At 38.7% G+C, this 27,757-nt stretch overlaps 1 protein-coding gene across 1 annotated transcript in view; it reads right to left on the bottom strand.

Annotated features, from left to right (window-relative positions):
* CSMD1 (CUB and Sushi multiple domains 1) overlaps positions 1-27,757 on the bottom strand; it is a gene marked incomplete at both ends in the record, with an annotated part of 1,184,444 nt that overhangs the window by 83,034 nt on the left and 1,073,653 nt on the right. Inside the window, 3 exons of the mRNA XM_080616376.1 lie at positions 7,548-7,736; positions 21,736-21,882; positions 25,926-26,114. Coding sequence (XP_080472502.1) covers positions 7,548-7,736; positions 21,736-21,882; positions 25,926-26,114 — 525 coding nt within the window. The remainder of the gene's footprint in view (positions 1-7,547; positions 7,737-21,735; positions 21,883-25,925; positions 26,115-27,757) is intronic.

Genomic DNA, 27,757 nt, shown 5'->3' with positions numbered 1-27,757 from the left:
ATGACAGCCTTTGCCTGAAATCTGTTAAAAAGAGGTTAAAATAAGTATTAAAAAAAATCTGATTTTTATTACCATTTATTCAATTCAATGTATATGATTAATTTAAAAACACATCATCATAGTACCATAAACACAACTCTCAAATTTGTTTCAATATTACCAAGTTGTCACATTTGATGCATTTAAATTAAATACAACACAGTACTTTGCATATGATTATAATGAGGAGAGGTAAGCATTACAAAGTGATGAATGGTTAGTTCATTTCATTTGCTTCCATCTGGAATCTGTCAAATTGCTGACAGAAGCAGAACTGTAGGGATGTTCTGAAATAACTGCTTCCTTTGTAACACAACTTCTTGCACCCTAATCAGCGCTTCTCTTGCCTTATCAACATTAAGTATTTTTTCCTCAGCAACAGCTGAGTCCCCTGCCACTAGAAGGAGTAGTGGTGGGAGAGAGAAGGAGGAGAAAGGTGGTAAGGAAGGGGTTCTGGAGACCCATACGTACTGCTCTTAATGGTGCTAGAGAAGGTGAAGAGCAAAAGCAAGTTCTGCTGGTTCTGAGAGCAAGTCTTTGTATTAGGAGCCATGCCCCACATGGTGACCACAGCAGGAGTGATAGCTCTTCAGGGCTCTGGTGTACTCGAAATAGGCAGCAGAGCTACATCTGATTCAATGCCCTTTCTATTCCCTTAACAACCAATTTAATCCTTTACCTACCACTGGAACCAACCCTGACCGTCAGTCCTATAAGCAGAATTTTACAGTTGCAAAATATTTGTTTGCATCCTGAATTGTCAGAAGGTTAAACTCACTCTGTTTTATTACACAAAAAATGCCAATGAATTCTCTATTTTCAGTCATATTTTCTGTGAAAAGTTTCAGTGTCTCCAGAGCCTTGCACTGTGTCCCTCCCTGCCCTAACAAGCCTCTCAGTTCTGTTTCGTGGCAGTGTGTCTGAATGCTTGATGTAGACTGTAACTGGGTTAAGATTTAACTTCTTGTCAACTTTTCAGGTCTCCTTTCTGATATCAAAACAACAATCTCTGTATCAAGTGTGCATGCATTTAACTGTATATAAAAAAAATTCTAATTTAAAAAAAAACTATTAGTATATTTACCCATTCATGTATGTGTGCATCTGTACATAAAGATGGCCCTTATTCTAGTTCTCTCTAAATACTTCAAACACAAATTAAATTAAAAAAAAAAAAAGTAATAAGAATTTACTATGTCATTTGAAAATAAACAAAAACCCAGGTCTGTTTAGTTCATGTTAGAAGCAAACAATTCTGTCAGCATTTGTTCTTCACCTCTAGCAATAACCTTTCTAGAAACTAATGAATAGTTCTGGACTGGGTAGCTTTTAAGTGCAAATTAGTTTAAATAAAAAGCGATGTACAATGCCCAGGGCACACCGAGGTGGGCTTATCAGCTATGTCAGTTCTGATGCAATGTTAGGTGTGCCAAAGAGCCTCAAAATCTATGCTTATCTGTCCTCAGTCCTCTAGTGTTTGTCATTCCTCCACTGCTGCTGCATCTTGTACTGCAACACTGTGAGATTATTCTCACCGCTGCTTTAGCTACTAATCAAAAAAACAGTGTTGGCATTCTGGCACTGTTCCTGTTACAGTCTGTTTATTTGTTGTTTGCTTCTTCCCCAGAAACTGGGATTGGAAAGAAATATTCTTACTACTACTGATTTTATGAGGCTGATAATGGCTTTTAGAACAGTAGCGTCCAAGCAAAACATATTACCACAGCCAGTTTCATTAAATAGCAAGTACTTTGACATTTGAAGTTAAGTTAGCTGAAATAAACTGACTGAAATGATGTACTGTCTTTGGACAGTGGAAACAACATCACTACTGTCCCACATCCAAGTATTTTGAAGCTCACAGCTTGCCATATAACTATAAAATGGTAAAGAATTGTGTCAGAAAATCTTCTGACTTGAGGAACTGTCAACATGTTTCTTAGGTCAATGATTAGATGAGATGACCAGGTTCCATCTGGGACACGTGCATTCAGCATGTGAAAAGTACGTAACATTTATTGCCTCTGTTTTCTTGCACAGCAGAAAAAATATACTTCTTCCAAACAACAGGCAATCAATACAAGTATAAAGCCTTTTACTGCCTAGAAACTGAGATGCAGTTTTAGTTGCTCTTTAATGTTCCACATGTGCTACTGGAATTTATTTCTTATCAAAACCAGTAAATTTAAAGTTTATGGGTATACCATTAAGATATATTTAAAGCATGCAAATTCACTGCATACATAAAAGAAGCTGTAGTCCGAATTACAGTCAGCCATTGAGTTTATTTCCATAAAACTGGAAAATCCCTAAATTTAATGCAAAAGCATTTGTCATTTAGTGACCTGCTTCTGGCACTGCACGTAGTGCTGAGAAAAGCATTTAAATACCCTAAACTTAAAGGCAGCAACAGAGAAGTCACTAAAAGTGGGCTTCATAACAAAATCCATGCTGAGTGGCTGTTGTGGTTTAACCACAGCCATCAACTCTCCCTCACCTCTCTCACCTTGATGGGATGGGGAGGAGAATTGGAAAAAGGTAAAATCTGTGGGCTGACATAAGGAGAGTTTAATAACTAAAATAACGTAAGTTATAATAACAATAATAGGAAAAAGAGAGAGACGTATAAAACCCAATAAACACAAGTGATGCACAATACAATTGCTCATCACCCACTGATTGATATCCAGCCTGACCTGAGCAGCAATTGGTCCCTTTCAGGTTACTCCCTCCAGTTTATATACTGGCATGATGTGCTGTGGTATGGAATACCCCTTTGGCTACTTTGGGTCAGGTGTCTTGTCTCTGCTTCTTCCTGGTTTCTTGTGCCCCTCCTCATTGGCAGAGCATGAGAGACTGAAAAGTCCTGAATCTGGGTAAGCACTACTTCACAACTAAAACATCGGTGTATTATCAGCATTGTTCTCAGCCAAACGCCAAAACACAGCACTGCACCAGCTACTAGGAAGAAAATTAACTCTACCCAGCCAAAACCAGAACAGCAGGTTTTATCTATGATATCCAGTCAGAAACACTGGGGAGAGCAATGCCACAGAAATCCTAATTATCATAGAATCATAGAATAATTAGGGTTAGAAAGGACCTTAAGATCATGTAGTTCCACCCCCCTGCCACGGTCAGGGACTCCTTACACTAGATCATGCTGCCCAAGGCTCTGTCCAACCTGGCCTTGAACACTGTCAGGGATGGAGCATTTACCATGTCTTTGGGCAACCTGTTCCAGTGCCTCACCACGCTCACAGTATTCTCTGACTTGGTTACATACAGAAATAACAAAGAAACAGAAAACAGGGCTGTGGATGTAAAAACCAGTTATGAATGGTCATTTGGTCTATTTTTCTATCACAAGCCAAAACTGACCAATGTTCATCTAATTTGTTCTTAAAAGACCTCCAATGATGAAAATTCCATGTTCTCCACAGGCAATCTATTTCAATGTTTCTCCATGAGAAAAGAATAAAAAATAAAGCCAAACTGAAGATCCTATAGAAGTAAACTTAGATGTAACTCCTCTATCTAGAAAGGACATAGATAATTACTTCATTCCTCTTTGGAGCTACCTTAACATATTAGGAAATTGTTAGCAGGTTTTCCCTCAAACTCTTTTTTAGTCTAAAGTACTATATTTCTCTTACTGTTTTCTATTTTGAAATATGATCATATGTTTAGAATACATTCTAAGAGGAAACTGGGATTTGAAACTCCTGAACTGTGCTACTTACCTCGCATTTTGATTTTAACGTTTGGTGCTAACAGGGACATTTTTTGCATAATAACATTTGTCAAAAAAGGTAAAACACACCAAATAGCTCATTTTATGAAAAAGCAGTTTGGTGGTCCCAGACTCATGGCTCTTATGCAAACTACAAATGGATATTTTTAAACCTGTTAAATAAATTTCATCAGTCTTCTACCCTAAGGCAGACACAGAATGCAGTTATGGTCCTGGAATAAGCTTTGTCTCCAGATATCTGCAACCCAGCACTCCTGATCCATATTGACCTTGACAACTCTCTTAGTTTTTTCTTAGTTTTTGCAAGCTTTTCTTGCAAACATTTTCTCTTATTTTATCATCTATACATTCCTGAGCCTCAGCCTTCTTTTCTTACTCACTCCCCACACGAGCATCCAGATACGAACTAAGCAGTGGTTAAGGTGACATATATGGTTACCAGAGTCATTCCTGGCACCCATTTCCTTTCACCAGCTATCTACTGCTATTGTTTAAGAATTGCTATATTCTCTGCCTACTTTCTCTGCATATTTTGAATGTAGTGTGACTCATGTTTCTCTTTTTCCTTCACAAATAAAAAGCAGTTAAGTTTTAATTTCCTAGCTAGGAGTCAAGCTCTTTATACATTGTCCAGGACATTATTACATGCATTTGCACTGAGAAGGCTGAATTGAAAAATATCTTCTGACTCTATCAGATCAATCTCTATTAGATATGTGTTCATATTAAAATTGTCATTGTTATATTAAATATGCAAAATCACTTCCCTTTTCTAATAATAAAATCAAATTTGATTTCAAACATTAATTCTGATACAGTCAAGTTATCAATTACAAATATAATGCTGCAGAACTGGTTTTATAGAAATTTTAGACTCAATCAAAAGCATTTTAATTTGTAAACAACATATAATAAAATCCATGAGCTGGACTAGATGTGTAATTTTAATTAATTTTCAAAGAGAATGCATATATTTTGATAACAGATACTAAATAAATTTAGAAACATGCTTTCCATTTCAGAGTTTATTGAAAAAAAAATGCTTCATCCAGACATAGAAGTCGGAATAATTGTGTCAGTGTTGTAAAATGACATATTAAAATCGAGGAATCCTGAATCAGTAAGGAACTTCTAGTAAAGTTTAAACTCTCTTCCTATCTCCCAAATACATTTTTCCCCTACTGCTAACAGATATCTACATGCCCACAGCCACATATACTACTGAAATTATAAATATGGCTTAAAATGAAAGAAAAAAAAATAGTTTTGAAAATGCTGCATTGCTAAAATTTTAGTTATTTCTTCAACATAGTGATAAAATAACAAGAGACACAATGTCTGAAATATTTTATGATTTTCTTGAGTCTGCTTAATTTTTGTTCAAAATTTATCACTTTCTGCAACTCTTTGTCCTCTGGTTATTCATGATCAAGTTCTGGGACCTCATGTCTGATTCTATGATTCTATGACTCTATGTCAAGTCCTGCACACGCGTGTACATTTTTCCTCTCACTTTCTGTGATTTATTACATTCTGCCCTTAAAATTGGGGACTTTTTTTTTTTTTTAATGTTCAAAGAACTGTTCTCTGATTATTCAGGTTTTTTCACACACCCCATTATGTTTAGATATAGTGTCAAAGTTAGAATGGCAAATTGGTAAGCCTTTCTCTGCCATAGGTACTAACAATAAATAGAAGACTTAAACCTTAGAAATGTAAAAGAAAAGCACCTAAAAATTAGACTATTCTATAAAAAAGGAGAGAAGCTAAGAGAAAAAAAAGACTGCATTATTTTTATAACAATTCTAAAGCAACAGAATATCATATTTTCATCATACAGACATCTGCTGTTTGGTCACACAAGAGTGGTAGTAATAGTAGCAGGTTACTATAGCCTGGATGGATAAGCAGTCAAAAGATAAAGGTTAAATTTACATATAGTTCCTAACAGCTGAGGAATCATGAGATTTTAAATTCTGCTGAAAAGTATCATACGGGGGGTCCTAAAGTTTATGGCACCAAGTCCTCAGGCACCTCAAATGACTAGACTTCTATGTTAAAGCAAATTAATCAGAACTTTAGCTCACACACAGATGCTTGAATTTACTTTAACAGAATTGCATCCTCCACTTTCCCAATCTTCTTGCCAAGCTGTAGGACACATGATCATTCCAGGTTCTTTAGTGCAAAGTTGTCTGTGAGCTTTCAGTTCCTATGCCAGCATCAGAAACTGCACCTAAAATGTATTTTAAGTCCAAAAGCAACACTTGCCACTAAAGCTATATTGCACCCAGATCATGCACAGATTCTCACATGATTTGGTGACCGTTAGGAAGGTCAAGCAGCATCATATGCCATAACATATTATGGCATACGGGATCATAAGACATCCTGGAGTCTGGAAATATGGATACACAGAACCTGCTTATGGCACGCTGGCAGCCTGAGCTTCTCCGTGTACTAGTAGGTGTGTAGACACATGGCCCATCCAGGCAGAGAACAGCCTGAAGAAATACTTCACTACCAAATTAGTCTGTATAAAAGATGTGAGCTGTACTTCAGATTCTTCAGCTGTAGCCAAATTTCAGCAGCTCTTTACTTTTCCTGCAAATAACCAACCCTCAACAGAATAGTGAGCATCATGCCAAATCTCAGTTGGCCTTTTTTTTTTTTTTTTAAATATACAAAATAGAACTTCTGTCTTAGGTTGTTTTTAGAAATATCTGAATCAGCCTTCATGAAGCCTCAAGAAAAATACTCTTTCTGAAGAAGACATGAAGCACTGCTGATAATGTCTTACAAAGTTAGGAATAACTAATAAGAGGTTTTAATCAAGGAAGTTCCAACAAATCTTAAGGATGAATGTTACTATCATTTCTTCCTATAAGTGAAGCAGACCAGAAGCAGACAGAAATCCTTGGCGGTGTTCAAGGCCAGGTTGGATGAGGCCTTGGGTGGCATGGTTTAGTGTGGGGTGTCCCTGCCCATGGCAGGGGGGTTGGAACTAGATGATCTTAAGGTTCTTTCCAACCCTAACTATTCTATGATTCTATGAAATGAAGCCATATTAGAATCGGCCATATATGATATGGACAGAATTTGCAGTCTTTCCCCTCTCCTCCACATTCCTGATCTTGTCTGGCATAAACCTTTGTCTCCACTAACTGTTAAGCGAATAATGTGTGAAAAAACATTTCTAACTAAAACCAAACATGTTTAACTGCTTTGTACTACTTCCTGTTACTCCTCTGTAGTTTGTGTGTGGCTTTTGGTACAGGGGAAATTATAAACATTTGACAAATAGTAACTACTTTTAACAGATGCTAAATGCTAGATGCTGAAGTAGACCTTGCTTAATTCCAGACTACACAAAAAGATTTTGTCTTTAAAGCACTGCTTATGAAGTTATTTTCTAAAATAATCTAATTCATGCCTGAAGACTACTGAATTTTTATAAAATGTTTTGTAATGCAACAGTAGTATGAAATGTGGACTGCTTAGAGATATGGATTTTATTAAATAAGAAAGTACTGAAAACATTTTCCATTTGGTCTGTATTTTACTGCATTAATCTACTTAATACTTCAGCTCTGCACACATTAAATACACAGGTCAATATGTATTTGAATAAAATCATGATGACAATATGTCTCTTGGCATAGAGCAATGTTTGGCAATGCTGTACCTTTGTTTTGTAACATATTCTTTGCAATGAAATTATAGAAGCATATGCAACAAGAAAACATTATCTTACCTTGGCAGATTGGCACAGGAGAATCCCACTGATACATGCCATTTTGGTGGCGCCTACATGTTGCATTATTGTGACCAATCATTCTATACCCAGGTTTACAGTAATAGCGAACTTTACTTCCAGCACGACCACCTGTTTTATTTACAATTCCACCATTCCTCAAGATAGGATTTAAGCTGCAATAGGGAGCTAAATGCCAAAAGAAAGGACATTATTAAAAAACATAGAACACAATGTACACAGTTCACGTTGTTTATGTTTAGACTTTGAATGCCATTAAAATAAGTACAGAATTCATCATATTACTTTTGGAACCCTCAGTGAAGATTTGAACTACTTAGGCAGAAATATGAAGTTCAAAAACAAAGTTTATAATCTGAAACCATTTTATGTCACTGTACATGAAGAAGCTGCAATCACGAAACATGTAGATGGTTCAGTAAGTTTACTCACACTTAGCAAACAAATTTGGTAAATTTATAAATATAAAACTGTTCTTTGAGCTACATGCTACATAAAACCAATTATGAACAGTTTTATTAAAAAAATCTAATGCACTTAGACATCTAAGTAAAAAATGAGACACTTTGCCAAATATGTTAAAAATTTGCAAGATAAAGCACAATAGACTGATTCATCAGACACATTTTTTTCAGATTAAAATTTGCAATATTTTATGTTCAGGTTCCCCAAAAGATATCACGATAATTGTATTAATTTTGTAGCAAAACAATGTAACTTCATGTGAGTGCATCTTATTAAATGCTGAATTTGCACTATATCTAAAGTAAGATAGAATGCACTTAAGTTTTGAAATGATAATACAAACAACAAAATGAAGCCATTGATCTTGGGTTCCCAAGGAGCCATGGAAGCATGAATGTAGCACCAGGGAAAAGTTTAGATAGTGGAAAGTGTGTGTAGAACACATGCTGTGTTTCTGTATAGTAGCTTTTATGCCTTTTTATTCTTTTCTTCCCTTATAACCATTTAATCTGGATTATTAATTCTTATATTAAACTGCTAACATTTCAGTTATAATAGCAGTAAATTCTTGGCTAGACATAAAAAGTGTATGTTTTTTTACCCATGAGAAGATTTTGAACATAACAGGCTGTAATTTGTGTTCTGATTACCTGGGAACTTATTGCCATTTTTTTTTTTTTCCCCGAGGTTAATTTCAACAATATATAGTATATATGAGAACCTCAAAACAGATCAGTTTTAAAATGGCATAAAATATGGGACACTCAGGCTACAAAATTATACAGAATGATGTCAAAATATTGAAAAATTCCTTGGAGCCACAAGCGAAATCTATCAGTCATAATTGCTGCTTATGTAGTAACAGTCAACAATGCCCAGAGCCCAAAGGAATAGTTTGAGCTCTGTAGTGAACTAAATGATGTTCAGAAAAAAACCTGAAATAAATAAATAAATAAATAAACCCAGTGTAAAAGTCCTACCAGAGGTCGCAGTATTTTTGTGCTGCAAAGGCAGCGACATACAAATATAAAACGCTGATTCTCAAACAATTTATTATGTCTAAGCTACACTTAACATGAAAAGAAGGAAAGCACTTGAAGCAAATTATCTAAAACTCTGAAGATGGATTTCTATTTTATAACTCTAGAAGACACTAACACCTGTTGAGATAGTGAAGAGATATTGATAAGACTCCATACAATTCCCTTGTTAATCTACAATTTAAAGAACAGGTTAAAAATTACTAAACTGAACTCCCTTCAGAGTCCAGGATAAACCACACACATCATCTCCTAGGATCAGGAATTGACAAATTAACTGAAGAACCGCACACAAAGCAATTAAATAAAAACGTCAGAAGATCTGGAGTGTAAGCAAGTGATTGAAGAATGTCAGACTGAAAACTACAGCCACTGTCTACAGCTGAAAACTACAGCTGAGTGAAAATTCTGGGCTTAAGCAGGGACCTCTACAGTGTGTTCATAAAATATTGCAGCCTCATATCAAGGACCACTGGGATAAAATGCTGGTTTTCTCCCAGCCAGTTTCTGAGAGGGAATCTGCCCTGGAACTTTCTGACACTTAGCTAATATAGGTGCAATGACACAGGAGTGCTCTCATCTAGGAATGTCAGTGTTTTATCACAAAATGTGATAAACTATGAAGCCCTTCCACTGACCTAAAGTAGCTTTACATTTACAGATTTAATTTACTTTTCCAAATGACACAGCATCCACATTCTTTCAAGGCCTCTTAAAAACCAGCGTTTTTTTGCAAGGTAACATACTGAACATTTTCAGCTCACTTGTAATCACAACAACCATTTGTCACTTGCAACTGAAGACCAACAGGGTAATAACTGCCTAGGTAAATTACCTATCACTAGTCAACTGATGTGTGGACAGCAGCACAGATAAACACTAATTTTTCACTTGTGGTACCATACTCTTCTTTTCACAAAGCATATTCTCTTAACAGCTGAAACATTTAAAGATTAATGCTGAGAAATTTTTGCTGTTTGAGGTACTGTAAGGGAAACTCAAATAACTGCCAGTTCCAAATGAAAATTCTTTGAAACTGGATGTCTAAACCTCCGAGATGATTTTGTAGTACAGTCTTACAGTGAATAATATGACATTTTCTCTAAGAATTTATTTCAGCAAAGGACTTAATTTCCCCACAGTCTTTGATCAATAGTCCAATAACTTACATGAAGAAGATACAACTATTCACTGAAACAGTCCTATGTTTGAAATTATAAATAAACAGAAAAACTTTCCTTCAGATCCCATATTGGCTTTGTTTTGCTTATATGCTAGATTTTTTGTTGACAGATAAAACGTCACAGCCCAGTCCACTGCTCCCTTTCAACTTTCCCTTTTGGATACTTGTCTTTATCATCATATTACCATGGGATCTTATGTCCTTCGTTATGCTATTCTTTAAGTATCCAATGAGACAGAGATTTAATATCATTCTCACTTTAGACATTCTCACTTTATGGATAAGAAATCAGATACTGGCTTAAGCAATTAGGAAAGGTCACACAAGAAAACTGAACATATCTCTTCCGATTACCAAAACATTTCCTTAATTAATGGATCATCCATTCTATACATTATTTTTTCCTTTATAATATATATAATCACGAAGGAGAACAATACTCAACCAAGCAATAGGAAAAGGTCAGGCTGTCATTCTTTTTCTTTTTTTTTTTTTTTTCAGATTATTTTTAAATCTACCAAGTAAACAGTATCATCACAGCAAGATAAATTTGCAAAGGTGTACTCCCTCTTCAGTGATATAATTGTGAATGTCTGCCTCATCAAAAAATAAATATCCGACTAAATAACCTGCTATTTATAGTACAGATGTTCTTACTGATGGATGAACATTTATAAATTATCCTGTTTATATTTCTTGTGATTCAAAGTACTGTAGAAACCTCCATTGCATGATTTTCCTGCTGTATTTACTACACCAGATCACCACCTGAGTTCAGGAACCACAGAACTTCTTCATGCGATTCCCTTGTCACTTCAAAACAGCTACTGGAAAATATAAAGACAAAACCAATTCAACCAATAGCCTTTTCTTTTAAATTGAAATACAGAGGAAATAGTAACAGTTGTTTCACAGGTAAAAAAGCTTGAAAATAACATGAAATAAATGGTGAAGCTTCTTGCAACAACAGATGAGGTTACAAGAGCAGAATAAAGGTGTAGTGGGTTGACCCTGGCTGGACACCAGGTACCCAACAAAGCTGCTCTATCACTCCCACTCCTCAGCTGGACAAAAGGCTGGTGGGTTAAGATAAAGACAGGGACAGATCATTCACCAGTTACCATCATGATCCAGGCTCGACTTGGAGAAAATTAATTTATTACCAATCAAAATAGAGGAGGATATTGAGAAAACAAAACCTTCCTGGGTGTGCTGGTTTTCACTGGGATTGAGTTAATTTTCTTCATAATATGTATTATGGGTCTGTGTTTTGTATTTGTGCTGGAAAGAGTGTTGATCATACAGGGGTGCTTTCATTATTGCAGAGCTGTGCTTACAAAGACTCTAGGCCTTTTTTGCTTCTCGCAACACCCCACCAGCAAGTAGGCTGAGAGTGGGCAAGAAGTTAGCAGGGGACACAGCTCACAGTAGCCACCCCTGTAGTCTCCCCACTACAAAAACCTTGTCATGCAAACCAAATACATAATGTAAGATAGAGATCTATGGTGGTTTTTTTATATATATATTGGCAATTCCTTTGGCAGGCAATTACAAAATAGCTAACCACTTGCTTTATTTACTCCTGAATGACTAACCAAAAGTTAAAGAAAAATGTCATAGAGTTAATATAACTTGCAAACTAGGAAGCTAAGTACTCCTCTGCTTCTCAAATCACTATGCCTCTTTCATGCATGCCAAGTAATGTAGTGCACTTTCATTCTTTCCACCACTACTGAAAAAAACTCAGCCCATCCATCTTTTCTTTGTTATGCTTTTATATTAGCTTGCTTGGGTTGGAATGTGCATGCAAGGTTATAAATTATTGAGAAAGAATAAAGTTCATGCAGGTGTCTTTCAAAGTAGTTTCAAACTTTCATCTCTACAGAGTGATTTTCTTAGTCTGAGCTCAGCAAGTTCCACTTTCTGCACTCACACATCTTCCCCATTTGTAATAAACTGCACAGTTTGGTGGAACCAAGCTGCACCGGGAAGTCAAGTTCAAGCACTATAAAAAATCAAGCAAGCATTGCACTACAAAACAAGAAGCAAGCATTTAAAAAATAAAGTATTTCAGAACACAATACCTTTTCCTTGTATTTTTGGCATCCATTTTAATGATTTTATCATACTACATCTCTTTCAAAGAAAAAAAGCATTACTTGCCTAGAGCTGCAAGGAATTTTAACCAATGCTTCTTCTCCTAGTTTCACTATGCTATACACATCCTCTCTAGATTAAGGAAGAGATCTTTAATATCTAGATGTTTGTGCAGTTAGGAAATCTATTATTTAGATAAAAATCATGCTAGTGCCTCTATAATATGTCAAAGCCCTTAAAAGGATACCCCTCTGCTCTAAAGTTACAGATCTTTTCTTCTAAGATTTACCAAAAAGGCTAAATCAGAAGATAGAAAACATAAAAATAACATTAGACAAATGACCTACACAAGTAAGGTTTTATGCTCAAGAAAATATTAAGCATTCCTCTGAAAGCTTATTTTTAAAAGAGAAGAAAATTTGTATCTACAAATGAAACCTAGTTGTGACAAAACTACAATTTGCAAATTTTTGTGCACAGGCATAGCCAAAGAAGGGGAGGGTTGTAGGAGGGCAGTAGTTAGTTTCAATAGGTTCTTCATTATGAGGAAGCCTGCTGGCCTAGTCGCAGCTGCCATGGTATCAATAGCCTTTTTGGGATTTTGCCTTTTTCCTACTTTCATGATGTTGCTTTCCCTCATTAAGATTCAAATCTGATTGTTTACGCTGCCGCTCACTGTTACTTTTCTTTCATGCTGATTATTTCCATTGGATCACATGTAAAATGTACACAGGTTTTAGAAAGAATACAGGCACTGACTGTTAGTGAAGCGGAAAAAGGAAAACAGTTGTTTGTTCCTAAAACATAGCCATAAGGACTGCATGTATCTCTCTGGTCCCTCCATTTAATTATTAGTTGCAGCTAGTGCCATAATAATTGAAGAATTGAGGCTAGCAATTAGATAGACTACTTTCACTACTGCAAAACATGTTCTGCATACCCGCAAAGATGTGAAATAATTTCTCATTACTTAATCATGGAATCAGCTAGGTTGGAAAAGACCCTTAAGATCATCATTATCCCGGGACTGCCAACACCACCACTAAAAAATGTCACTGAGGGCCTCATCTACATGTTTTCTGAACACTTCCAGGGATGGTGATTCCACCACTTTCCTAGGAAATCTGTTCCAAAACCTGATCACCTTCTCAGTGAAGAATTTTTTCTTAATATCCAATCTAAACCTCCCCTGGCACAGCTTAAGGCCGTTACTTCTTCTTGTCTCACTTGTTACTTGGTAGAAGAGACTGACCCATCCGGCCCCATAGACTTGTATATGTCTAAGTGGAGCAGGAAGTTGCTAACTATTTCTTCCTGAATTATGGGGACTTCAAACAGCTCCCCATCTCTGCCATCCAACTCAGGGAACTGGGTACCCTGAGGATGGCTGGTGTGAACATTAAAGACTGAGGCAAAGGCAGCATTAAGTCCTCAGTGTTTGCCTCCTCCTCAGTCACTAGGTTTCTCCTAGTAGAGGATGGAGGCTCTCCTTGGCCTTCTTTTTATTGCTAATATATTTGTAAAAGTACTTTTTTGACAGTGGCCAGATTTAGTTCTCCTTAATAATTTGATAATGAAAAATCATCTCCCAAAATGGCATTTATCATGACTAAATGGGAGATACCTGCTGCCTGATAAAATGTTCTTCCAAAATGTTCTCAGTGTTGTTCTCTCTACTTTATTTATATTGACAATTACTAGCCACCAATATTAACACACACAACCTTTATGTTGTTAATCAAGTCGAAACACAGAAAAAGCTAATGCTAACAACACAAAGTACTCACCACCTCTCTCATGTACTATATCATGTAAATGATCCCTAGGCCAAGCCTTTTAGGAGCAATGTGTCTGTAGATGTATGTGTGAAAACATCTTAAATAGGCTGCAAACTGAGTAAGGGTCAGTATGTCTACACATGGAGTATGATCCATTATTGCAATACTGGCAACTGATTTGTTTTCTTAATAAGGAACATATTTTCTAACACTGTTTAGATAAAACTATTTACATATTCTCATGTCACCACAACACTAGGTTCACAGGCAGCCTGTTGAAGAAGTGAGGAATTTTTTCCCCTCAGTTTTACATTTATTTGTACATGAAGAAAAGCATAGGAATAAGAGCTGTGAACTGCAATTCAAGGAAATTGTAAACCTAGTAACTGTGTACTGAATTGCAGGTGGAGTACTAGATACCATTTTAGGATCAAACATTCTCAATCTTGAGTACTTCTGTGTAAATCTAAGGACTATCCCGCTACATTTAAAACAACTTGCTCTAGGTTTGGTAAGATAACATAGCAAGTTGCAGAAAGAAGTAGCCACTGGAGATGTATTTATCAGGAGATCTTTGGCAAACTGGGGAAAAATAGAGTCCAGGTCCTGCACTTACCATAAACTTGTAATAGAATGATTACACGTGTCGTGGTTTAAGCCCAGGACGTAAATTAGAACCATGCAGTCTACTCCCCCACCCCACCACCCCAGAGGGATGGGGAGGAGAATCGAAAGAATGTAACTCCCACGGGTTGAGATGAAAACAGTCCAGTAACTCAGGTATAACACAAATCACTACTGCTGCCACCACCAACAACAATGATAAGAGAAATAACAAGGGAAGAGAATACAATACCGCCCACCAGAAAAGAGCCCGACAGAAAAGAGGATGTGCCCTTCCGGGTAACTCCCAGTTACATCCCCCGGCATGACGTGCTGTGGTATGGAATACCTCTTTGGCCAGTCTGGGTCAGGTGTCCTGTCCCTGCTTCCTCCCAGCTTCTCCTCCTCCCTGGCAGAGCATGAGACTCACAAAGTCCTTGGTCAGGGTAAACATTCTGACCAGCAACTGAAAACATCGGCTTTATCAGTATTATTCCCAGGCCGAAACTCAAAACCACAGCGCTGCACCAGCTACTAAGAGGGAGAAAAACTGACTGCTGCTGCTGAACCCAGGACAGTATCCACCCCTTATTCCATACCATTCACGTCATGCTCAGATCCCACATTTTCCATATACCCTCACTCTCATCTCAGTGCACTGTTATCTTAGTGCACGGACCAATTCCTATAAAGCTACTGAGTCCATTCGGTCCATGATGTTGGGCTCCATCTCTTGTAACAGTCTTTCAGGGCAGAAGAAGCTATGTGCAGTGTTGGATCGTTGCCTGCTGATGCTGATCGTTCCTTTACTGTAGAACTCATCCGGTTCTATCAAAGTTCTTTCTCTGTTGGGATGATGGTCGGAGGGAAGTCAGGGCCAGTCACTGGTGCCCTGCAGACTTCTAGTTGATGGGCTATAGCAGGCAACAGCATACAATTGAGTTCATTGGCTGTTTTCCCCTAAAATCAAATCCCCTTGAGGTACACATCGGACTTCCCCATCTTCCCGCATTACCCACCAAGTATATCCGGGTCCCTGAGCAAAAGCAATCCCACGAGTGGGTTTGCCTTTACCTGAAGCAGGAATAACCCAGACTGTCTTCCCCAGAAAATTCTTTATGTGCACCACAGGAACTTTGTCCCCCTCTGCAATATGTAAAAGTTCTGACTGGGCTGGGCCAGCCCTGTTGACAGATCCTCTGATGCTGACCAACCAGGTGGCCTTTGGTAAGTGTGTATCCCAATGCTTGAAAGTTCCCCCACCCCTTGCTCTCAATGTAGTTTTTAACAGCCCATTATACCGTTCGATTTTCCCAGAGGCTGGTGCATGGTAGGGGGTGCGATATATCCACTCAATGCCATGCTCTTTGGCCCAAGTGTCTATAAGGTTATTCCGGAAATGAGTCCCATTATCTGATTCAATTCTTTCTGGGGTGCCATGTCGCCACAAAATCTGGTTCTCAAGGCCCAGGATAGTGTTCCGGGCAGTGGCGTGGGGCACAGTGTATGTTTCCAGGCATCTGGTGGTTGCTTCCACCACGGTAAGCACATGGCGCTTGCCTTGGTGGGTTGGTGGGAGTGTGATATAATCAATCTGCCAGGCCTCCCCATATTTATACTTCAGCCATCGTCCTCCATACCAAAGAGGCTTTAACCGTTTGGCTTGTTTAATTGCAGCACATGTTTCACACTCATGAATAACCTGGGCAATAGTGTCCATTGTTAGGTCCACCCCTCGATCACGGGCCCATCTATATGTTGCATCTCTGCCCTGATGACCTGAAGTGTCATGGGCCCATCGGGCCAAAAATAATTCACCCTTATATTGCCAATCTAAGTCCATCTGAGCCACTTCAATCTTAGCAGCTTTATCCACTTGTTGGTTGTTCTGGTGTTCCTCAGTGGCCCGACTCTTGGGTACATGGGCGTCTACATGGCGTACCTTCACCACCAGGTTCTGCACCCGGGCAGCGATATCTTGCCACAGTGCAGCAGCCCAGATGGGTTTAGCTCTGCGTTGCCAGTTGCTCTGCTTTCATTGCTGCAACCACCCCCACAGGGCATTTGCCACCATCCATGAGTCAGTATAGAGATAAAGTACTGGCCACTTTTCTAGTTCAGCAATGTCCAGGGCCAGCTGGATGGATTTCACCTCGGCAAACTCACTCGATTCACCCTCTCCTTCAGCAGTTTCTGCGACTTGTCTTTGAGGACTCCATATGGCTGCCTTCCATCTCCGATGCTTTCCCACAATATGGCAGGACCGACCCATCAGTAAACAAGGCATACTGCTTTTCACTTTCTGACATTTTATTATGTGGTGGGGCCTCTTCAGCACACATCACCTCCTCCTCTGGTGACATTCCAAAATCTTTGCCCTCTGGCCAGTCCATGATGACTTCTAGAATGCCTGGACGACTGGGATTTCCTGTTCGAGCTCGTTGTGTAATTAGTGCAGCCCATTTACTCCATGTCGCATCGGTTGCATGATGTGTAGAGGAGACCCTGCCTTTGAACATCCAGCCCAGCACGGGCAACCGGGGTGCCAGGAGGAGCTGTGCTTCAGTGCCAATCACCTCCAAAGCAGCTCGAACCCCTTCATAGGCTGCCAGTATCTCTTTCTCAGTTGGGGTATAGCTGGCCTCAGATCCTTTCTGCCATAAGCTCCAGGTAGGACCATTCTCCCCAGCTGCGGTGTACAGTACATTTTTTACATCTGGACTGGTCCAAGGGCTACTGCATGAACTATCTCACGTTTAATTTGCTCAAAGGCTTGTTGTTGCTCAGGGCCCCATTTAAAATCATTCTTCTTCCGGGTCACATGATAGAGAGGGCTTACAATTGAACTGTAATTTGGGATGTGCATTCTCCAGAACCCCACAGCACCCAAGAAAGCTTGTGTTTCTTTCTTACTAGTTGGTGGAGACATTGCTGTTATTTTGTTGATCACATCTGTAGGGATCTGGCGATGTCCATCTTGCCATTTTATTCCCAAAAATTGAATCTCCTGTGCAGGTCCCTTGACCTTACTCCGTTTTATGGCAAAACCAGCTTTCAGCAGGATTTGGATTATTTTCCTCCCTTTTTCAGAGACTTCTTCCGCTGCATTGCCCCACACAATAATGTCATCAATGTATTGCAGCTGTTCTGGAGCTTGCCCCTGTTCCAGTGCATTCTGGATCAGTCCATGGCAGATGGTAGGGCTGTGTTTCCACCCCTGGGGCAGTCGGTTCCAAGTGTACTGGACGCCCCTCCAAGTAAAAGCAAACTGTGGCCTGCATTCTGCTGCCAAAGGAATTGAGAAGAATGCATTGGCAATATCAGTCGTGGCATACCACTTGGCTGCCTTTGACTCCAGTTCATACTGAAGTTCTAGCATATCCGGTACGGCAGCACTCAATGGTGGTGTGACTTCATTCAGGCCACGATAGTCTACTGTTAGTCTCCACTCTCCGTTAGACTTTCGCACTGGCCATATGGGGCTGTTAAAGGGTGAGCGGGTCCTGCTGATCACTCCCTGACTCTCCAGTCTACGGATCAGCTTATGGATGGGCATCAGGGAGTCTCGGTTGGTGCAATACTGCCGCCGGTGCACTGTTGTGGTCGCGATTGGTACTTGTTGTTCTTCGACCTTCAGCAACCCCACAACAGAAGGATCCTCTGAGAGACCAGGCAAGGTGGACAGCTGCTCATTTTCCTCAGTCTCCAAAGCAGCAATACCAAAAGCCCATCGGTACCCTTTTGGGTCTTTGAAGTACCCTCTCCTGAGGTAATCTATGCCGAGGATGCATGGAGCCTCTGGACCAGTCACAATGGGGTGCTTTTGCCATTTCCTTCCAGTCAGGCTGATCTCAGCCTCCAGTGCAGTCAACTCTTGGGATCCTCCTGTCACTCCAGAAATATAGATGGGTTCCACCCCTTGACAGCTTGACGGCATCAGGGTACACTGTGCACCGGTATCTACTAGAGCTTTGTACTTCTGTGGGACTGATGTGCCAGGCCATCTGACCCACACAGTCCAGTAAATCCGACTGTCCCCTATCTCCACCTGGCTGGAGGCAAGGCCCCTCTAACAGTCATCACAACGTTGGACACCTAAGTCATGTTGAAAGGGATTATTCTTCGTTATCACAGGAGCTGGAGTAAAATCAGCTCTTCCGCTCCATCTGGGAATCACCTCACCAGAGACTGAAGCCGCAGCTCTCATGGGATGATTAGTCTTGACCCTTGTTCCTATTTTCAATTCATGCACCCGTTCCTCCGAAGCTGAAGTAGGTTTTCCATCCCACTTCGTCATGTCTTCTCCATGATCCCGCAGGTAAAACCATAGGGTGGCCTGTGGTGTATGCTTTCTATATCTTCTCTCTCAAACAATAGGATGTCTTTTGTTAACAGCTGAGACGTGTGTTGGTACACGTGAGGAGCTGGATAAATCAGATAGATCGTCCCTCAATTGTTTGACATCCTGGGACAGTTTTTCCACAGCTGAGATGATGGAAGGGGTGAGATTGTCTTTGAACTCTCGGAGTTTATGAATCATTTCATCCACTGTTAGTGGTATTACGTCATTCCAGGTTACTGTTGCCAATGAATGGGCATATGATGAGGGTGCATTCCGTGTAAGTTTTCGCCACATGGGTCGTGTACATTCGACTTCATCTGGGTCTATGGGTATATCTCCGTTATTCGGTTTGATGTGATAGATCACCTCTACGATGGCTGATTCCCTCAGAGACTGGATGCCTTTGTCTAAAGTAGTCCACTTGGCCGAACGACTCATAACATCATCCTTGTATGGAAACCTTTCTTTCACAGCTGCCAAGAGCCGCCTCCAAAGACTGAGGGACTTTTTCTCTCTTGCAATTGCTTTGTCAATTCCCCCTTCTCTAGCAAGTGATCCCAGCTGCTTGGCTTCCGTACCTCCTAATTCGTGACCATCGGCCCCATTGTCCCAGCATTGGAGCAACCAGGTGATGATGTGCTCCCCTGGTTGATGGGTAACATCTTTTCGCATATTCCGTAGCTCAGTTGAGGTCTGAGATCGACAAGTCACCTCTTCTTCTTCTGCGTCATGGGATGATGACACCTGATCAGATGGTGGCCCGGGTGGTGAATACATTGCTTCTTCATCTTGCTTCACCCTTCTTGCCTCTTTTTTGCTTTTTCTCTTGCATACAGGGGCAATCGATATTGATACGAATTGGTCTTCTGGTTTAGCTGCAGTCATTATCACTGTGGTTTGAGTAGCAACAGTACTTGTCGCTGGGGGTGGTGTAGCTGCTGCGCTTGGAGCTGGGGTAGCTTCGCTGTCTGTTACAGTCAAAGTTTGAGTAGTGGCTGTACTTGTCGCTGGGGGTGGTGTAGCTGCTGTGCTCGGAGGTGGAGTAGCTGCGCTGTCTGTTGCTTCGCCCTCAGATCCAGGAACATTTTTTTCCTTTTGAAGGTGCTGGATAGTGTTGAACAAGGCCCGGTAAGCATAGGCCAAGCCCCAGCACGTTGACATGATTTGTCCCTCTCTGGTATGACCAGGATGACAGCACACCTCATTTAAGTGTTTTACTAATTCTTCTGGATTTTGCACTTGTTCGGTGGTGAAATTCCAAAACACTGGAGGGGCCCACTGACCTAGATACTTGCCCATCCTATCCCACACGCCCTGCCACTCATGGCTGTCCAGCCTCGGGGAAAATCTGTCCGGCCCCCTATATCGTCGTCTAACCCCAGACAAGACCCAAACCCAACTCTGCTTAACTCTTGAGATCAGACGTAATGGTTGTGGACAAAACACACTCTGTACGCGTGCCAACATGGTGACCCCCATCACAATCAGCAAACAGGTCTCAACAATATTAAAAGGCCATTCAAAAATTTCAAAACTCTCAAACGATGCTGTAAAGGGTCTGGAAGGGGCACTGGGAGGGTAAAAGAAGGTCTCCTTCATAGGTTGACCACCCAGGAAGGAGAAAAAGATGTATAATTGCTAAGCACTTGTATTATCTACTTCCCAAAGTATAAAGGTGGTGACCACACTGGGAACATAAGCCAGATCAGTTTCATGATCAATTTTTCTATTGTATTACAAGTCATTACCATAAATTACAATGAGACAATAACCTCAGCCCAAGCCCCACACTTGAAAAACACTAACACAGCAAATACCGGCTCTAAGTAAGCTACGGCATATTGAAACTGTGAGGTCAAAAACAACAACTTTGAGAGCCAATAAATCAGCATTGTGACGAGTGACTATTAATCCAAAACACTGAATGCTTATCACAAATACGATTAGACACACTCCGGTCAGATCTGTCGTTATCTCAACCCTTCGTGCCCCACGTTGGGCGCCAAAAAGAACTGTCGTGGTTTAAGCTCAGGCCGTAAATTAGAACCACGCAGTCTACTCCCCCACCCCACCACCCCAGAGGGATGGGGAGGAGAATCGAAAGAATGTAACTCCCACGGGTTGAGATAAAAACAGTCCAGTAACTAAGGTATAACACAAATCACTACTGCTGCCACCAATAATAATAATGATAAGAGAAATAACAAGGGAAGAGAACACGATACCGCCTGCCGGAAATGAGCCCGACAGAAAAGAGGACGTGCCCTTCCGGGTAACTCTCATTTACATCCCTGGGCATGACGTGCTGTGGTATGGAATACCTCTTTGGCTAGTTTGGGTCAGGTGTCCTGTCCCTGCTTCCTCCCTGGCAGAGCATGAGACTCACAAAGTCCTTGGTCAGGGTAAACATTCTGACCAGCAACTGAAAACATCGGCTTTATCAGTATTATTCCCAGGCCGAAAATCAAAACCACAACACTGCTCCAGCTACTAAGAAGGAGAAAAACTGACTGCTGCTGCTGAACCCAGGACAACATGCTCAAAACATACATAGTAAATTATCTTCAGAAAAACAGACATTATATTACAAGTCCTGATTTGATGCTAAATAGTATATGTAACCACAAAGTATAATTTAATGGAAATCATTAATAGTTACCTGAGTAACGGATCTTGAATCCTTTCTTGCTAGTTGCATGATCAGTTGACCAGCGAAGGTATAGCTGATTCATTTTGCTTGTAAAGTTCAGCTGTCCAGTATGATTTCCACTTAAAGCAACCAGTAGAGGGCTTTGTCCAGAAGAGCCTTCAGAGATGAATAAAGAAACTATTGAAGTTTTACAGTACTACAAGTTTAAGTAATACTCTGCATATTTTTACTCAGCTGTGATTATGAATATACAGGAAAGAATAGCAAATAACCTGACACATCGTTGCAAGTGAAAGATCTCTACTTAAACTTTCCATCCAGTTTTAGATTTTCACTAGAGTGCACAATAAAAAAATCTTGGTACATACAAACTGAAATGTAAACCAATGAGTGATTTTGCCATAAACACTGAAAATTAATGGATTTTTTTCCAATTAACTTATATTATTACTTTTAATAAGGTTATGTTTCTACTCCTTGTCCTTTTATATCTATTATTTATTTAAGCTGTTTTCAAACTAGTGAATGATAGCAAATAGATACATTCTTTGCCATTGTACAGCTGCATAATTTTAACCACCATATTACAAAGTGAACACATTAGATAAAAAACGCTCTGTCACGTGTAGGATAATCACAGTTTCACAGTGGAAACCACATATGTACAAGTGTTATGAATTTACAATATATATTTCATTTGCACTCAGTTGTTATGTATCCTCACCACAATAAAACTCTAGAAGCACAAATAATGATTTGGGGTCTAGTTTAATAAAACAAAATCTATGCAACAGAAAAAAACCTATATATCAAAACAGTCTCTGAATGAAACTTTCTAAAACATGAAATGGCATCTTTTTCATTCATATGAAGGTTATGTTTTTTGCCTGAAACCAAGAAGCTGAACTCCTCCCTTTCATATGCTTTCTGCACCTTTTGCTCCACTTTTTTCAAGTTTAGGAGAACCATTTTCAACCAATAATATCTTGGCCACAGCTGCTATTTCAAATTAAGACACTGTTTCATTCATTTTTGCTGAGTTTGAGCAGCTGCAGCCTGATCAGCTTTTCTTATGTTGCATGAAAACACAAAAAATATATCTGAATCAAATGACACATAAAAATTGAATACAACTGTTGTCAGTCTTCTCCCCGCCTCCAGTCCGAGAAATAATATTTTCTGCTCAGGACATTTTAAGTACAAAAGGGAGGCTACACATGCCACAGCAAATCATACCTCCCAGTTCTTAGATACTGTGGTTCAGTCACCATAATGACAACACTACAATTAAAGAAGCGTTACTAAATAAATTCAAAATAATAAACACATATAGAAACGAAGAAAAAATAATCACAGCTTTAAGCACTGGTTGCTCGGCATGCCCTCATCAAAATGATTTGTGGCTTGCTTGTTTTTCATATTAGGGAGCTAATGTGTGACGATTGCAGTGTAAGATAAATGATAAGGATGCTGAGGTCAATTCCTATTTTTGCTTGAAAACATGCTTTAGAACATGAAAATCCATTTAGCGTCTCTCTGCATCTCCCTGTGTTTTGCAAAATTTAGTACAGTTGTTACAGTTTAGAATGCATATGTTCTATCAAAATTCTCAAAAAAAGGGGCTAAAAGAGTACAATTACAAATATAAATCTACTTCACATAGAGAGGTGAGAATTTTTCCTCAATTCGTGATCATGAAATTTGTTTGCAGTACCACATGCCACAGCACATTTTTTTAGCTACTGGGAGATCAGGAAAATCTTGCAATATGTTTTAGTTTGTTTTGTTTTCCCTGAAGTTGAGTTTCAGTTTCTGTGCCTTAACTAGAAGGCAGCTCTTCAGATGATGTTAAGGAAAATCAGCAGCATGACTTAGGTGTTCTTGAGTCTGATTTTTCTTATTGTTATTTCAGAGTTTTTCTATAGAGGGAAAGAAACACTCAGCTTCTGGTGTGTTGACCTGTCATATGATGCTTTCCCTGAATATTAGGTAAAAGTTGACATTTTTATCTATTTTCAATGACAGAATTCTGTTGCTTTATTTCAGGGAGAAAAAAGAAATAGTCAAAGAATATTTGCTGTATTAAATGAAAGCTATTCAGCGTAAGCAGCCTGACTACAGTGTTTTCAAGTTCAAAAGCCTTTAATATTATACTCATGGTACATTATGGCTTCTCTGGTTTAGAATACAGATGGGACTTCCTAAGGGTATGACTGATAAGTGGGAATGGGTAATGGGATTATTACTCCCAGCTCACCAGGGTGGCCTCATTGACTGGATGCCAATATTGATGCATCATCCAGCTGCTGAAGCACCATAATTTACAATGCAGTTAGTTAGGTGTAGTCAGTATTTTGGTTTGCATTCAGAAGCTGCCTCAAAAAGTAATCAGGGACCTGTGCCTTAACAAATACTAATTTGCTACTGATGTCCTGTCAACCTTTACATAGTTTCTGCATAAAGTTTGGTGATGTATCTTTACCTGGTGAAAGCAGATCAATGCAGTTTAATTAATTTAAGTAAAAGTATGCTGGACCACACAAGCTCCGAGGATATAACACACATTCATTGCAAAATGCAGCAATACAGGGAAATACCTAAGCTAGCTCTGAGTTATATCCATCACTGTAAACAGTATAGCCACATCAGCATTGCCTTCTGCCCCAACAAACTCATCATGCTGAGATGTAGAACTAATTAGCCCAGCAAAGCACATTGCTAATGTGGCCACAGGGACACAAACAAGTATCTCTGCAAGGCACTGCAATGTGTCATATTTAAATATCAACTTGTTGAGAGCTAGCTCAGGAATCTCTACATGGCACTGTATTGAAAGGTCATAAATATGCCATTATCTTTCTCATTTAAGTTTGCTGGTAGGTGGTAGAAAAAAAATTACTTCAGTAGAGCTGCGCTAGAGATGAATTTGTAAGAACGCAATTTCATGTCATGAGATGACAATGCTTAAAAATATAGTGACTATGATAAATCTCTCAGATCTATTATTGATAATCTGGTTTCATATTATTTAAATGCCTAAGAAAGCAAACAAAAATATTCATCAGGAACATTAAGGAGTTTCAACAGATTTTTTTTTAAAAGAAAATAAAGTGATCAGACCATGATAAGAATTCCAGGCATGCTACATATTGTCTTAATTAATTTAACATTAATTAATGTTAAATACAAAATAGAGTGGAAGAAAAGACAGTCTTCATAGATTTTTTTTTCAGACTATTTTGTTCATTAACAAAGAAAAAATATGTTCATGAAAAATATTGTGGGGCTTTTTTTTCAGAATGCTGTTATTAAAAAGTGAACAACATCTAATAATTTTAGACATTAAAAAACTAATACTTAAGAAAAATACTCAGAGCAAGATACCTCAAAAGATATGACCTTTTAATATTTTTCATGTTATGAAAATCCCACAGTGAATATTAATCAGTTCTATCATAGTTATCATATATTCTTGGTTAATGAGGGAAGATATGATAATGGTCTCCAAATGAATAAAAAATACATTAAAGAACAATCAGGGATTAGTTATTATCATCAGTCAATGAGAACAGGACAAGTGATAATAAGCTCAGAATTCAGTAGAAAATAAGAATAGCCTGTTAATTAAATAGGGCCCTTTGAGAGGTAGTGCTATAAGTAACACACTAGAAGCTTGAGTTTTTGTCATTTCTCTACTTTTTGTCCCAAAACAGATGGTCAAATACTTTAATATGGGTATATTCAAACAATGTCCAGCACTAGTTCTGCTATGCTATGGAGAAAGTAGACTGGGTATCTGGACTTAAATTGTGTATTTTGATTCAAATAGTTTTATTAAATTCGACAACTGGAATTATATCCCAAAATATTTCCTCACCAGAAACGATCCATTACAAATCAGCATGTTAACTTCTACTTTCAGACACCTCCATAAATTTCCCAAGAAACTGTGACTTTCACAGGGATGCCGCAGCTGCTCCTCTAACAATACCTAAGAAAATTTAAAAGCTTCTTTGCCTTGAATACATCTATAAAATCTTTCATTGTCTAACAGATGTATAATTAAGGCAAAAGTAATAGAAATACCGGATTATTGTTTAAGTTTCAGATGTATCACTGCATTATGAAACCAACACTTGGAAATCAAACCCCACTTGACCCAATATTTGTTCTTGAGATAAAATTTAGATCTCTCTTACCATCAAATACCTCCAGCTCATCAAATTGCTTTTCACTTTGAAACATTTCTACAAAGATGGAGATGTTATATCCTGGGTCAACTTTTATAGTCCATGAACAGGTCTGAGAGTTGGGATAGGTGCCTGGGTAACCTGGACTAAGGATCACTCCTGATGATTCTGTACGGATTTCATTCGCTGGACATTGTGCTAAAAAAGACACAATAAGAAAAACAACAAGAATAGCAATGAAATAAAATGGTTCCTTTTCATGAAAAAAAAGTATTATTTTTCAGGTGTATGTATGTTTCAGGCTCAGTTTCCAAATAGAAACATGTTTAAATCATATTCTAGATGGAAGGAACAATAAGGATCCCTTTAGCACAACAGGACTACCTTTATAAACCTTATACTTATGAAACAGGATACTAATTATAGTAAAACATTCACCCAGAAATATGTCACAATCCAAAGGGTTTACAGTTAAGAGATTCACATATGCAGTTGTGATCATTCACACAGGTAAGGTAAAAGGCCTGGTAAAAATGCTGTATTTGGAAACTGTCTTCTATTTGAGGTCCTAAGAAAACCTACCCACCTTTAAGTACGGTCTGTTACATCAACATGACGACATACTGGAACTTCAAGGCACACCAGGTTGTTTGCAAGCATGCATATTTTGTGCAGACAAAGGGTTTATTCTGGATACAGAATACTCCAAATCATTCAAGTAAGACCTGCTCAGCAACGACTTTCTTTGTTATTTAAATTCTGAACTTATAACATTGTACAAACAGTTTCACCTGGTATAGTTGTTTATGATCTCTGTGTGTGACAAAGAGTATACTACATTGAAATTCTGTAAATTTTATATCCGAATGCTGATTTTGACTAAGAAATTCTTTTGTTGGTCACAGCTTTTCTTTAACATTTTTGGCTTTCATGCAGGGCTGATTTTTTCCATATCTGCTTGGTGTTGAAGTCTGATATATTGTGTCCACAGTTTCATAATATACGTGCATTTTAACAGTGTTTTTTGTGTAAGACTCACAAATATATCTTGACAGAAATGCATTCCTGGAAACTGTCTGGCACAGTACCCAAGTACTTGCATAAATTAAAGATTATAAGAAAGGTAGAAAAAAAAAAAAACGAGGAAAAATGATCAGGGGAAAAAATATGTTCCAAAGGAAAAAACATATATAACTATCAGAAACAAACATTAAAAACTCAACCATTTCCCTTAGTTGGCCTTTTACAAACTTGGAGGTGAAATTTAGGTTCAGTTGTTGCCAAGAGAATTTTGTTGCAAACTTTTAGATAACAGTGTCAGGACTTAATCTTTAACTAACCTCCCAGAGAAATTAAGCATACTGACAGAAAAGGAAACTATATTTTACAAAAGATGCTCAGTCTTTACGTTCTGTTCCATATACTGGGGACAAATCTGAACCCTCCACAAGAAGCAACAATGCAAACAAAATAGGAATTTTATCAATTAATTCACATATTAACCATAATTTTCCTACACAGTGCATAGACCTTTACCTTTGAGAAGCTGGCTTAAACCTGTCCTTCCTCTAACCTAGATACAGTTTTCCAGACTTTTCCAGACTTATATGTGGAAGGTGCCCCAGGTGGACAATACAATGTTTCATTCACTGTCCCATGTTTTTTAGAATATTTTAAATCATGATACATTAAGTGAGAAAAGTATCAGTTTCAAAACTAAAAACTCATTTTCTGAGGGCTAGAAATATCTTAATGGCACTGATGTTTAGAAAAAAGAAACTAAAAATCAAATCAATCCTTTTCTGGCTGTTCCAAGACTTCCGTAGATCTGACTTACAGAT

This window comes from Psittacula echo (genome assembly GCF_963264785.1).
Source record: "Psittacula echo genome assembly, chromosome: 4".
NCBI classification, from domain to species: domain Eukaryota; kingdom Metazoa; phylum Chordata; class Aves; order Psittaciformes; family Psittacidae; genus Psittacula; species Psittacula echo.
This window is presented reverse-complemented; position numbering and strand designations above follow the sequence as displayed.